The following is an 11,929-nucleotide window of genomic DNA, read 5'->3' as shown; positions in this document are numbered from 1 at the left end:
TTCATTTAAAACTGGAAAACTTTAATCAGCACGGACAGGTTTTTGCACAATCACACAGCAGCTGATTTTTGTTTGGGTACATTTATTATAAAAAAACTTACATAGCACATAATATACCATTTTGCTTAGCACAGTAGGTTAGAGATAAGTATTAAATTGCACTCTCTGCAACGATTCTCCGTGGTACAAATAGGAATTCTCCGTTTCCGTCAACATGTCAATTAAAACCAGCGGTGAGGCAAGACTCAGGCGTTATTGGTGGAAGAAAAGTGTATTATATCGCAAGAGAGCTATCGACGAGAGTACATAATAAAGAGAGCAACAAAAAAGTAGTAAAAATATGAAAATATATTTTCTCTTTAAGTTGAAACAACAAAGACAGAGTTTAGCAAGTCTGACAGGCAGGTAGGTAGCACAAGCTGGTAAATTAATAAAACAGCTCGCTTTTCATTAAATTAAGGAAACAACAAAGTCACAGAAAATTTTCTAATTCAGAATTTAAGGGGCACAAGACCTATTAAAAAATATTTTCATCAGGACAAGTGGACAAATAAACAAACAAACAAAAATGTATAAAATACCACACTGCATGTATGAAATACAAATATTCATCTATAATAAGGCCTACTCTAGCCAGCAGAATATCCACATTTCCAGGACTCACTATATACGATACTTGCTTCTATCAAAAGCATAAAGTAGAACTTAAAAATAATCATCTTCCGTAAAAAAACTTTTACTCCTGTGTGCTCACCTTTTCAAGGCGTGAAACTAATGGTGTGGACTTCTCAAGACCTGATTTTTTTTAGGTACAGCAATGACTTAATTATTGAACCTGTATATTAGGATAATTGAATTGTTCTAAAATTTCAATCTCTATTTATTGACTGATTAAAAACACAATTTTCGGAGGAAAGTTTAATTTTTTTTATCTCTCAATTATTTTTCTTTTTTATCAAATTAATTAACTGATTGAGCAAAAATCAAATCCTGATTGAAAAGAGAGCGATTCAGTTCACCTTACTTGGCGCTGGAGCCACCAAAAACGGAGCCCACAACACCAGTGATGCCAGATTTGACACTGCCAATGGCCGTATCAACAAATTGCTTTGCATTGTCGTTCCAAGAGATGATCCAGTAGGCAATGTAGAAGTAAATAATTCCCCAAAAGATCTGCTGAACCCACCAAAGCCTGTGTTGAGAAAAATTAAAAATCATTATTCAACAAGAACTTTCAAATCTTAATCGTACCTTTTGGCGTGCCTCCTTGCAGCTGGCAGGGTGGAAAGATCTTCCTTCATGCAGTACTGACGAGCTCCTAAAATGACGTTCTTCAAGTACAAGTCCTGGTCGACGTTCTCCGTGTCTTGGAAGAACGTTTCCCTGTCCGACGGACACATTTGCTTGTTCATCGCGGCAAAGTTTTCATTCGCAAAGACCCACTCGCGAGTTGTGAAAAAGTACAACAGGTTCAAACCGAAGGAGATTTTTTTCTGAAGGCGGATCATGCTGGGGAGATCAAAATAATTTTAGAAAAAAATCATTTTAAGACATTTCCACTCACAATCTTTTCTGGCCGAACAAAAAGAGGAGGCAGTCGATCAAAATCGCAGGGACCCAGTGGAAGAGGTAGAGGGTGAGCATGTGCATGTACTTGTTGCTGCGGATTTCGCCGTCAGGGTACCACACGGCGCCCTCGAAAGGGTTCGCGTGGAAGTGCTTCTTGCCTCTGCCGACCACCTCGCCCCAGGTGATGGGCGCGATGTTTCCTGTCGTGATGTTGAACACCTGCACTTCGTACTTATTCCTGGAAAGTGTATAAAGAAATCAGTATTACGATTTGTACTTCAATACTGACACAGACTTGTCGAAAATGCGTCTCCAGGACGCGGAAATGAGAGCGTTGATCGCGATGTCGACGGGAATGACTTGAGCGTGGTAGTCAGGGTTGCAGTGCATCGAGCGCAGCACTCCCTTGCCGGCGGCCACCAGGATGCCGACGGGTCCGTTCAGGCTGTCGACCCAGCCGGGCTTGGGCTCTTTCAGAGACGGAACCACTGAAGCAGTAAAAAACTTTATTAGACGCTTTTACGGCGCATGTAATGGAGAATGAAAGACGACGGCCATTACCGATGGAGGGCCTGCAAATGGCAACAGGAATTTCGCGCTCGGCTCTCTTGATCAGCGTTTCGGCCAGTCGCTTCGAAAATGTGTATGTGTTGGGGTTGGGAGGCAAAACTCTGCAAATTTCACAAAAATATTTACATAACTTTCGTTTAAATAAGTTCTTCTTACTTTTTCTCCAGCTCTGCGAGCATTTCATCATTCATCCAAGTCACAGATTTCATCAAGTCTTCGGGCTCGTAAGGAGCCTCGTTTGTCGTCTCTTCCAGCACCAAATGGTCAACGTGGCAAAATGCCGTCGACAAGTGCATGAAAGCCTGTAATTATTATTCAAATATAAACTCATAAACTCGAATTCCAATGAAACATGTAAAAAAAATTAAAAAAATTACAATATTTATATTAAAAAATACAATTTGCCGATTTTTAATCTTTATGATTTTCATTTAATTATTAAATATCAAAAATTTAATCATTCTTCAATGGATATTATTAATGATTTTTGTATTGCCTCAAGTTTCTTCATGCCCTTGGCAAGTTCAATCATTTTGGCGGTGCCGCTTGTATTTTGAATGATGGCATCTTTCAACGGAGCCTCCAATTTGAGCGTGGCTGCGCTGTGGAAGACGATGGACACCTCTCGCTGCAGCAGAGCTCGGTGCTCGTCACTCAAACCCAGTCCTTCGGCACAAAGGTCGCCTGGGATGGCCACCACCTTCGACGTGGCACCAGGTCGCTCATTGCGAATTCGCTCGAAAACCTGAGTAAAAAACAAGGAAGACGATTAAACGCGCACATGATATGTAAAAACACAAATTTCTGCGAATGCAAGTCAGAGAGAAGGAAGCGAGGTCGATGCGGAAAACTAAATCTTGCAAATCACGGTTACTATAGCGAATTTCAAACAAAAGCACTGGCCAGGCATCAAATTAACTATTAGATTTCCGAGTGACCTTCACACACTGATGTGTACCAACAACGCTATTGTAATGGTCAAAATCTAACAGTGACGAACATTTCATGGCAAAAATCGTTAAAATATTGTCAACGTCATAGTTCAATGCGGAGAAATAAAAAATGCAAATAAATATAATAAAGAAATGTCGGAAATTATGAACCAAGGTTTATTTCCAATGTGAATTTGTGCGCTCATAAATTCAGAATGTCAAATTATCAACTAAATGTTAATTTTATTTACATGCGCAAAGTACGAATTTCAACGGAGAGGCGCAATTGTTTTAATTTTGGTGTAAAAATTACTAGTGCAAGACACGCAACGCACTCGTTTTTTAGGACAGTAAAGCGTAAATTCACCGCTTAATTACCGCAAACCAAAAGGTAGCGAAACGTATAAAAAGCGCAATTCAGACACTTTTTCTCACAACATGTCCATAATGAAATGCGAGATAATCTCAAAAAGTTAGATCCGCCGAAGATATTCAATTACGACAGAGAGCCAAACTAGCGAAGCGATATTATTGCGTCAGGACAAGCGAGACGAAAGGAATGCTGCTTGGCTTTCTCGTCACCGTAATAAAAAGTGTCCTGGCTTTTTGCACCCATTTTGCTAATGCTATTCTCTATGTAGTCGTCAGATGGCTAATTAATATCTAAGCATGTGAAAGTATATAAATTGACTTAATTCAAAACACGTGCGAGGGGATTTGCTGCTGAATCAGCTTGGTAAATAATAACCAAACTCATCTCCATAGAGTGTTTGTTTAACATTTTGAATTTAAATTTCCACTCGCCTAGATCTCTATCAAGGGCTCGCCGTTTTAAGCGCCCAAAGCAATAATGCAAGGCCAGATTTAAGCCGAAAAGTTGTAATAAGTCCAACTGGTAGCCGGACCGACAACTTTCACCAAAATGCAGTAACCAGTCGCCGGCACCTTCTTAACCTATTAAAAACCAGTCTAGATTCGCAACATCAGACGGAGTTTCAAAAAATATGACAGGGGCTTAAGCCGGAAGGGATGTGTCTTGACGCAAATCGGATCATTTTTTCTTTCTTTTTTTATTACGGGCCATTATCAATTTTCACCAAAGTGAGAGGATCGCATAATGACGCTTGCATGCATAACTTAATTATGAAAAAACGCCAAGTGGAAACTATAATTTGAGCACTCGTTTAACGAGTTTCGCGTGTTCCTTTTTTTTAATTGCACCAGTCTGGCTGGAAAAATTAAGCAACTAAATCCCCATAGCATCTCAATGAAATATTTATTACTCGTGGCGAAGGAACACGAAATCGTATAAATTAAGGTAATAAAAAGCGCATTGCATTAAACTCACCGGCAGTTTCATCATTTCGACGATTCTTGCTTCTTCGCTGAGTCCTCTCTTGGGCCGCAGCAAGAGGTAAATTTTTTCCAGGTCCGGGCACGAGTACAGCAGCTTCTCGACCAGCACTTTGCCCATAAACCCTGAGCCGCCGGTGATGAAAATCGACCGACCCCGGTACATGTCCGGGATGGTCGGCCACTTGCTTGTGTCTACCATTTTATAGGCCATTTTCGGAGCTGAAAAACGGAATTAAAAATGAAAAAATATATATTAAATTGATAAAAGCAAAAAAAAAAGGTTTGAAAGCTGCTTATTTTCCTTCCTAGAAGTGGTTTTATGTAAAAGAGAAAGATCAATTCCAAAGCTATCAATCTTCAGGCAAGTGGAGATGCGCAAAGGTCCGGCGAGGAAAACCACAATAATTACTGTGAGGTCAGTCGTAGGACTGAGGAAGAAAAGGTCGACGCGCTGATAGCAGTGAGAGTTCGAGATGCTTTTACTTTTCATGAAAAGCAATGATATTTCTGTGTACACTGTCTTGTCAGATCAATTGCTCATTGAAATAAATTACGCGCATCGACTCTCAAGAGTGAAATCTGAGATATTTTTATACAAACTTGGCAAAATTGAAAACCATGACGCTCTGCACGCGAGATTTTTTTATGGCCTTGTCATTAATGACAGGTGCTTTTTTCGATAAGGCCTGCGCTATATTGGTTCTCAATTGAATTAAATTACTTGACAAACACGAGCTATAAATAGAGCTGTGAAGAAATATGGAGCTGGTTATTTTCATCTCGTTTCACTTGATTGATTGCGTAATTCTTAAAAACAAAAAAATGGCATTGGGCTGTGGTTTAAAATTCCAAGAATAGAGAAGCGTTAAAATTTCGGTCAGAAAGATGCAATTCTGTCAAAATCTGTGTGTATATTTTAGATGGAAAGTTTATATCCATTAACGCGAGCAGACGCGAGATGCACGTCATGGCTTTCACTTTTTGTCGTGCGTTTAAACACGGCGTGTTGTTGCATGGCCAGCGAGCCGACGAGGAACAATGTTTTCAAGCATCAAAAAAGAAGCGACCTTACATGATGATTTTGCGTATTTTTTTTTTTTTTACTCAGCGCCAATGCCACTCTCCTAATCCAAGGTAGAGAGGCATTATTTTTGCTTGCACTCCACTTTTAAGCGTGATTACGATTGTTGCCAAAAGCTCAGCAAACAATTTAAAACCACAAATGACATGAAATAAAAAATTTTTAGTTCATACTGTAGCATTACAAAAGTTTGAATTGAGCAAAATAACTGGTAAAAAAATGCGTTTCAAAATAATTTTAGATGATCAATTTGTATTTGTGGAATTGGGTGTAAATTGAATAATAAGATTAATTTGCGCCGATTGTAAAAAGTGCTCACCTGTTGCTTCCGCACCGATGGTCAAACTGAAGTAATCGCCAACCAGGAGAGAGTGCTTTTCTTCTCTTAAAAGTCCGGCGCTGGACTAAGTCGCGCGGAAAGCAGATCTCGGCGGCGCAGACCAACTTTTCTCCGCACGCTACTCGCAGGCGATGCCAGCGACCTGAAACGGAGAACCTGCAGGTACACCGGCAGCACAGCAGTGTGTGTGTGTTGCAGAAACTCGCACCTTCGAATGGCCTAGCCTGGATTTGGTAAATCTCGGTGGGAATTAATTGGTGGGGACTGAAGGAGTTTTGTAATTCCGGCTGTCATTGAATGAACTTGTCCTCCTGTAGTTCAGCGCTCAACTTGTAGGTTTGGGTGAAACTACTGGTCCAATAAATCATGCTCGTGCTTTTTTCGAAACACATTATAGAATATATACCTGAGCTAGTTTTTGCAATCTATTATAGAGCAAGCAAGTTTTTTGTTGTTCAGAATTGATTAGAATGGGAAGCTAAAAGCTCTTGCTTATATTTTGTTATAATGATGATTTTTTTTTTTAAGATTTAGTCTGGATTGAATGGCATGAAGGGGTAATTTTTATGAAAGTTATGGTTGCGTAAATTTTACAATTAAATTAAATTTGCTTTTCACATCATCTTTATTTTTGGAGAAATCTTTATCTTTTTCCTTTTTTTGTCATTATGAATATGAAATCTAATAATAATACTTTCCTGTAAATTCAAAATATCATTTAGATTTAATTAAGCTTAATTTCAATAGATTTGGTTGAAAAATGATTTGAAACATTTAACTAATAAATTTTTGTCAACAAAAGACAACATGAAATATAGATTGCCATGTTTTGATTTTGCCAAATGTGAAAATCTGAAGTTAAATTTTGATAAAAAGGTTACCATTCATCATTTAATGTAGCTTAAGAATAAAGCAGAATCACTGATAAAAGGAAAATAAAATGTTCTATTTTTAGTATCATTAATAACAGAGTGAAAATATTTCTATTGCTGCATCGGTGCCAAAGCGTTGTCTGCTGTTAATCTTTCACTAATTTAGATAAACTGTATCTTGTTGAGTTTATAATTTATTTTGTGAAGGGTCATTAGAAAATTTTAGCCAGAGGAAGAATCGTGACGTAAACAGTGCACAGACTTGCCCTCTTTGAATTATTTTATAGATCTTAAAACCTTTAAATGAAATATAACAAAATATACATTGAATATTTGATAAAGTTTTATACAAAAATTAAGTAATAAAATTTTAGCTCACCAAATTAATATTAATGAAAAATTTTACTATATTTTTTTTGTTGCAAGAAGGAATTGGCTTTTGGTAGAATACAAGAAAATAAGTGGTGAACAAGCCGATTTTTTTTTTAATAATTCCCCTCGATAAAACTTGAAAATTTTTACATCCTGTCAAATTTTGGGTCAATTGCTATACAATCTCTTAGCCAAAAACCTGTATAATTATATGTGAAAAAAAATCAAGTTTCAATACAGTGCATCGATGTGCGACATTCATTTTCGCTTAGTATAAAATCCTTTCCATGAAATGATCTCCGAAAGTTAAACAAAATTCAAGAGGCGGCAAGCTTGAAGCTTTGGCCACGCTCCGAATGAATTTAATAGGCGGTATAAAAAAAAGTGGACCCGCGCGCACGGTTCGATAGTAAAATACTCTTCCGCGCATATCATTGGAGAGCTTTCTCTCCCAGATCGCAGGACCCCCTAATAAAAAGCAAATCAATGCGAGCACATATTACATGGACTCTTGATGGACTGAGCACGCACTTGAGCAATATTGCAAAATCCCCGACGGATATATTTGCAAAACGTGCATTACGCTGCCCAAATGTGTAGACAACGGCAAAAAATATGACATGCCTAGTGTGCTAATTATTTATTACAAAATTATCCTCTCTTTAATGGACTTTCGTAAGGCATTTGACTATACAAGCTAAATTAATTGGGCATTAGGCAAACAAAATTAAAGCTTTTGAAAGATTGAACATTAAAATTATAAAAATTTAATTTCCACTCATGAATAACGTGATAACCACTAAAATAATAAAATATAACAAAACAAATGTTTAGTCACTTCATATTTGTCATGAAAATACCTAACGACAGAATATTTAAATCCACAGAGTAAGTTTTCATTTTATTCGCTTTTTAAAAGATAAAAACGATAAGCTATGTAAATATAAATCATAAATATTAAGAATTAACATTCACATTTTCTCTGTGTGATCGCCAAATTAATTTGCAATAAATATGACTTAAATTTTAATCATAAGATCCAATTCTTCTTGAATTTGGTATAAAATCCATAATATTGCATTAATTTTTCAAAGCATTTAATTAAACGTTGTGTAAAATGAAACTGAAAAATGTTCAATATTATTTAATGAGGTTTTATATTTAGCAATTAATTTCATCACATTGACCGAGAAGATTGTACAGACCGAGAAGAATAAATAATAATAATAATAATTGAAACTTTTTCGCTAATTTTTTTAATTCCCTGCAATTTTTGTAAAACATTTCGCTAACCGAAAATACAACACATTGTTTGTGTTCCTGGGTTTCAAACGCAGCGGACTGGAAATGTGAGTAAAAAAGCCTGCAACACTAAAAAAGCAGTAAATGGGGAAAATAATTTTTTTTATTTAGTTTCAGAAATTTGTTTATTGGTTTCAATATATAAAATAAAATAATATATAAAATTACTCAAACATTAGATCACATTAGAAAATAAAATACTATAGATATAAAATTTAAAAAAACAAATTATGAAATTCTCAAACACATGACATTGTTCTTATTAACAGCTTTATTTGTACAATTTTATTTTAAAATTATTCAACGATGGAATTAATTGTTATTTATTCAATGATAGCATCAACAAATGAAATTAAAATGAATTGAATTGACTCAATATTAAATTTGGAAAAATTTACAATATTTAATTTTAATTGCTTATTGTTGTTGTTGATTTATAAATTTAATATTGAATTGTTAAAATAAATTAAAATTATTTTTTAAATTAAAGTAATAAATAAAAAATATTGTGTAAACATGTAATTTAATAAACAGTGTAACTAACAAAGTAAATTTTGATCGTAATTAAATTTTTTCCTTGAATATTTAATGCTGTGAATGTTCGTTTAAAATGAAATATTAAAATATAAAATTAAATCTCACACAATAAGCCCTGGCGTGCTAAAGGCTCGTGGGCAGAGCGTGTAAATAAGCGTAGACGCAAAGATCGACCCGAAGCGTTCGTGCATTTACGAGGCTTTCGTCGCGCCCCTCCTCCTCCTCCAGCCTGCTCTCGACAAAATAACAACACCGGATATCGATTGCTCGGCACCCCTGCCCGCTGCAACCCTCTGCACCATGCCTGCTGGTGCAAAATGTTGTAGCGCCAAGAGTTCCTCCCCGATCAGCAATGGTGGTGAAAAAATTAGCGATTAAACTCATCTTCACCGCCGGCGCTTTGATGCTGCTCGGCCAACTTTTGATTTTGCACTACATGAAGGCACCGACGCCGTTCCGAATCGAGCCCATCTCGCAATTCGTCAATGTCACCACCTCCATTCCCCTGCCCATAATCCTGCTGGACAGGAAGGTCCTGTCCGAACTGTCCGACATCTGCCCCTTCTGCAACTTGGACCATCCGCTCGCCTTTGGCTCTCTTTACAAACACATTCAAGAAGTCCAAGTATTTTTTAAAAAAAAAATTATAATATTTAAAATGTTAACCTTTAATATATTTTTCAGAGCCTCCAGTCTGTCCTGGACGCTGCCGGCTTCAAATCAACCGTCCTGCTGAACACTCTGCCCGTCGAACCGGCGGCGCCGAAAATCGTCCGGGACATGCCGACGGGCTTTCTCATCTCCAAGGATGGCATGACCATGCAGCTGGTGCTTCTGCACGAGAGGGCGGACAGCTACTGGTGGTACGGCGCGGCCCAAAGTGATTTCGGGATTAAGCAGAAGCTCGCGGACTTTCGAATTCAGAGCGACGCCCAGGCGCTGGAAATCATGACCAGTGAAGGCGCCCTCGAAAGGTTTGCCAAATTTATCAGTCCGGAATAAATTTTTAAAAAATAAACAAAATCCCAGATTCAAAGGCGTGTCCGTGGACGTGCAAGGGTTGACCCTGATGGTGCCTGCGAGCATCGACAACTACCTGCAGCAGCGGTCGACGGACCAGTTCGTCGAGTGCAGCCACAGCAGGGCGGCTGCGTTTTTTGACGAGTTCGGCGAGGACGACAGTCCGGACGCTTTAAAGTTTAAGCATAAGGCTTGGAAGATTTTGACCACTGCCAAGCAGGTCCTTGACCAGCTCAATATTCCTTTTTGGCTCTCTAGTGGTACTTGCTTAGGTACAGGTTTCACTTAGTCTAGAAATTCAAATCATTGATGTGCACTTGGGCTGTAGTAATTAGATTTTAAGAGGGCTGTAAAAGATAAATCAACAAAATGGTTATGGGCTCAGAATGAAACTGCAATTATGATAAAATTAATAAAAATAGGGATATCACTTTTTCATATCATAAAAAGATAAATAAGTCTCAGACAACTAAAAAATTCCATTGCTTCATTTCCTGTAAAATAATAAAATTTTCCACCCTAATTTTTTTTTAAAGATAGTTTGAGATGTGGAATAAAGCTGTTCATTTTTTAAGCAGTTCTTTTATAAATAAATCACTGAAAGTGCTTTTTAATTAACATTTTAACTTCAATAATTTAGTGAAATTGAATATTTTACTAAAAAATACTTTTATCCAGGTTACTACCGCCAGTGTGATCTTATAACTTACAGCAAAGACGTTGACTTAGGGATAATGGCCTCAGATTACTCCATCAATTTGATGCCGGAGTTTTTGAAACGAGGTTTCAAACTCAAGCACATTTTTGGAAGGGCGAACGACTCGTTTGAGATTTCCTTCATGTACGACGATCTCAAACTGGACCTATTTTTCTTCTACCAAGAAGGAGACACAATTTGGAACGGCGGCACTCAGGCCAAGTCTGGATTGAAATTCAAGTAAGGCCAAAAATTTAAATCAAGAATTAAAACTAACTCAATTTTAAATGAAAAAAGGTACATTTTCCCGTACTTCACGCTGTGCTGGACCGAGTTTTTACAACTCAAAGTCAGAGTGCCCTGCGAAACTTTGTCCTACATTTTGGCCAATTATGGGTCAGGATGGTCAACGCCCCAGAGAGCATGGGATTGGAAAAGTAGCCCATCGAACGTGCATCCAAACGGAAAATGGGAGAAGAAGGACTGGCCTGAAGTGATTCAGGTTTTTTACTGATTCGAAAGTTACCGAGAAAATAATGTTGGCTGCTTTTTGATAATTCAACTTTATTGCTACCATTATTTTGATAATGGCGAAACTGCTGACTGCGCAGTTAGTTGCAAGGTTGTGCCCGGCAATATCTGCTTTTTAACGCTATTTTGTGCCATCGAATAATAATTATGCTTGAGGCAATCAGACATCCAATAATCAAAAGTCTGCACTTGTAACGATTTAAAAAAAAAAATTACGTCACATTCAGTGACAAAGTGATTAAGCTAAATGTAAGAATCGCGAATTTTAATACACGCATTGTTCCTTTAAATTAAAACGACGGAATATTGATTGTTGTCACCTTTAAACTTTTGCCTTTGCTGAATAAAATTCAGCAGTTACCAAAAGTCATGCTTTTTATTGTACAAGCATTCCCAAATAACAAAAAAAAAATGCCTTTATTTTACTAAAATATTATATTGATTATTAATTTTATTCAGATTTAAAATGAAATAGTTTTAATTTATTTAATCAGCTTCAGGAACATTATTTTGGCTACTTAATAATTTATATTTATTGTTATAAGATAAATTAATTAAAAATCGTTAATATAAATACTTGAACTGGCCAATCAGGTCATCAGAGAGTGGTTTCGGAATTTTTCCCCTCATCATGTTTGTCAAGGATCAGTTCTCTCTGATTAGCATCGTACTCGAGCTGATCCGGGTTGTCATAAATGTAATACGTGGTCCTAGAATTGGAATATGAGTGATGGTTGCACTAAACAGATC

At 37.1% G+C, this 11,929-nt stretch overlaps 3 protein-coding genes across 4 annotated transcripts in view; 1 reads left to right on the top strand and 2 right to left on the bottom strand.

The window, feature by feature from the left end:
- Window positions 1–54: 54 nt before the first annotated feature.
- LOC132198259 (putative fatty acyl-CoA reductase CG5065) lies at window positions 55–6,063 on the bottom strand. The gene is made up of 9 exons (XM_059622191.1): window positions 5,828–6,063; window positions 4,420–4,646; window positions 2,636–2,884; window positions 2,296–2,441; window positions 2,131–2,240; window positions 1,865–2,057; window positions 1,565–1,807; window positions 1,252–1,509; window positions 55–1,192 (listed from the first exon to the last, which is right to left on the bottom strand). The coding sequence occupies exons 2-9, from the start codon at window positions 4,636–4,638 to the stop codon at window positions 1,021–1,023; spliced, it is 1,590 nt and encodes a 529-aa protein (XP_059478174.1). The 5' UTR covers window positions 4,639–4,646; window positions 5,828–6,063; the 3' UTR covers window positions 55–1,020.
- A 3,076-nt stretch (window positions 6,064–9,139) lies between these two features.
- On the top strand, window positions 9,140–11,421 carry LOC132196434 (ribitol-5-phosphate transferase FKTN-like). The gene is made up of 5 exons (XM_059619090.1): window positions 9,140–9,556; window positions 9,616–9,905; window positions 9,961–10,223; window positions 10,630–10,888; window positions 10,946–11,421. Exons 1-5 carry the CDS (start codon window positions 9,284–9,286, stop codon window positions 11,160–11,162), a joined length of 1,302 nt encoding a protein of 433 aa, XP_059475073.1. The 5' UTR covers window positions 9,140–9,283; the 3' UTR covers window positions 11,163–11,421.
- A 64-nt stretch (window positions 11,422–11,485) lies between these two features.
- Window positions 11,486–11,929, bottom strand: part of LOC132196432 (uncharacterized) — a 37,392-nt gene continuing 36,948 nt past the window's right edge. For both annotated transcript variants that reach the window (XM_059619089.1, XM_059619088.1), the window contains one exon: window positions 11,486–11,889. In XM_059619089.1, coding sequence (XP_059475072.1) covers window positions 11,778–11,889 — 112 coding nt within the window. In that variant the 3' untranslated portion in view covers window positions 11,486–11,777. The remainder of the gene's footprint in view (window positions 11,890–11,929) is intronic.

This window comes from Neocloeon triangulifer, unplaced genomic scaffold (assembly GCF_031216515.1).
Source record: "Neocloeon triangulifer isolate White Clay Creek 2 clone unplaced genomic scaffold, ASM3121651v1 ptg000012l, whole genome shotgun sequence".
In the NCBI taxonomy this organism is placed as follows: domain Eukaryota; kingdom Metazoa; phylum Arthropoda; class Insecta; order Ephemeroptera; family Baetidae; genus Neocloeon; species Neocloeon triangulifer.
The sequence above is the reverse complement of the archived record's forward strand: the minus strand, read 5'-3'. Positions and strand labels throughout refer to the sequence as shown.

What these genes read in the sequence shown, in the direction of transcription:
- LOC132196434 (XM_059619090.1), top strand. Translation starts at nt 9,284, where the DNA reads ATGGTGGTGAAAAAATTAGCGATTAAACTCATCTTCACCGCCGGCGCT. An exon ending in AACACATTCAAGAAGTCCAA is followed by an intron (nt 9,557 to 9,615) that starts GTATTTTTTAAA and finishes TATATTTTTCAG; the next exon opens with AGCCTCCAGTCTGTCCTGGA. An exon ending in CTCTAGTGGTACTTGCTTAG is followed by an intron (nt 10,224 to 10,629) that starts GTACAGGTTTCA and finishes ACTTTTATCCAG; the next exon opens with GTTACTACCGCCAGTGTGAT.
- LOC132198259 (XM_059622191.1), bottom strand. Translation starts at nt 4,638, where the DNA reads ATGGCCTATAAAATGGTAGACACAAGCAAGTGGCCGACCATCCCGGAC. An exon ending in CATTTGCAGGCCCTCCATCG is followed by an intron (nt 2,058 to 2,130) that starts GTAATGGCCGTC and finishes TTACTGCTTCAG; the next exon opens with TGGTTCCGTCTCTGAAAGAG. An exon ending in TTGTTCGGCCAGAAAAGATT is followed by an intron (nt 1,510 to 1,564) that starts GTGAGTGGAAAT and finishes TGATCTCCCCAG; the next exon opens with CATGATCCGCCTTCAGAAAA.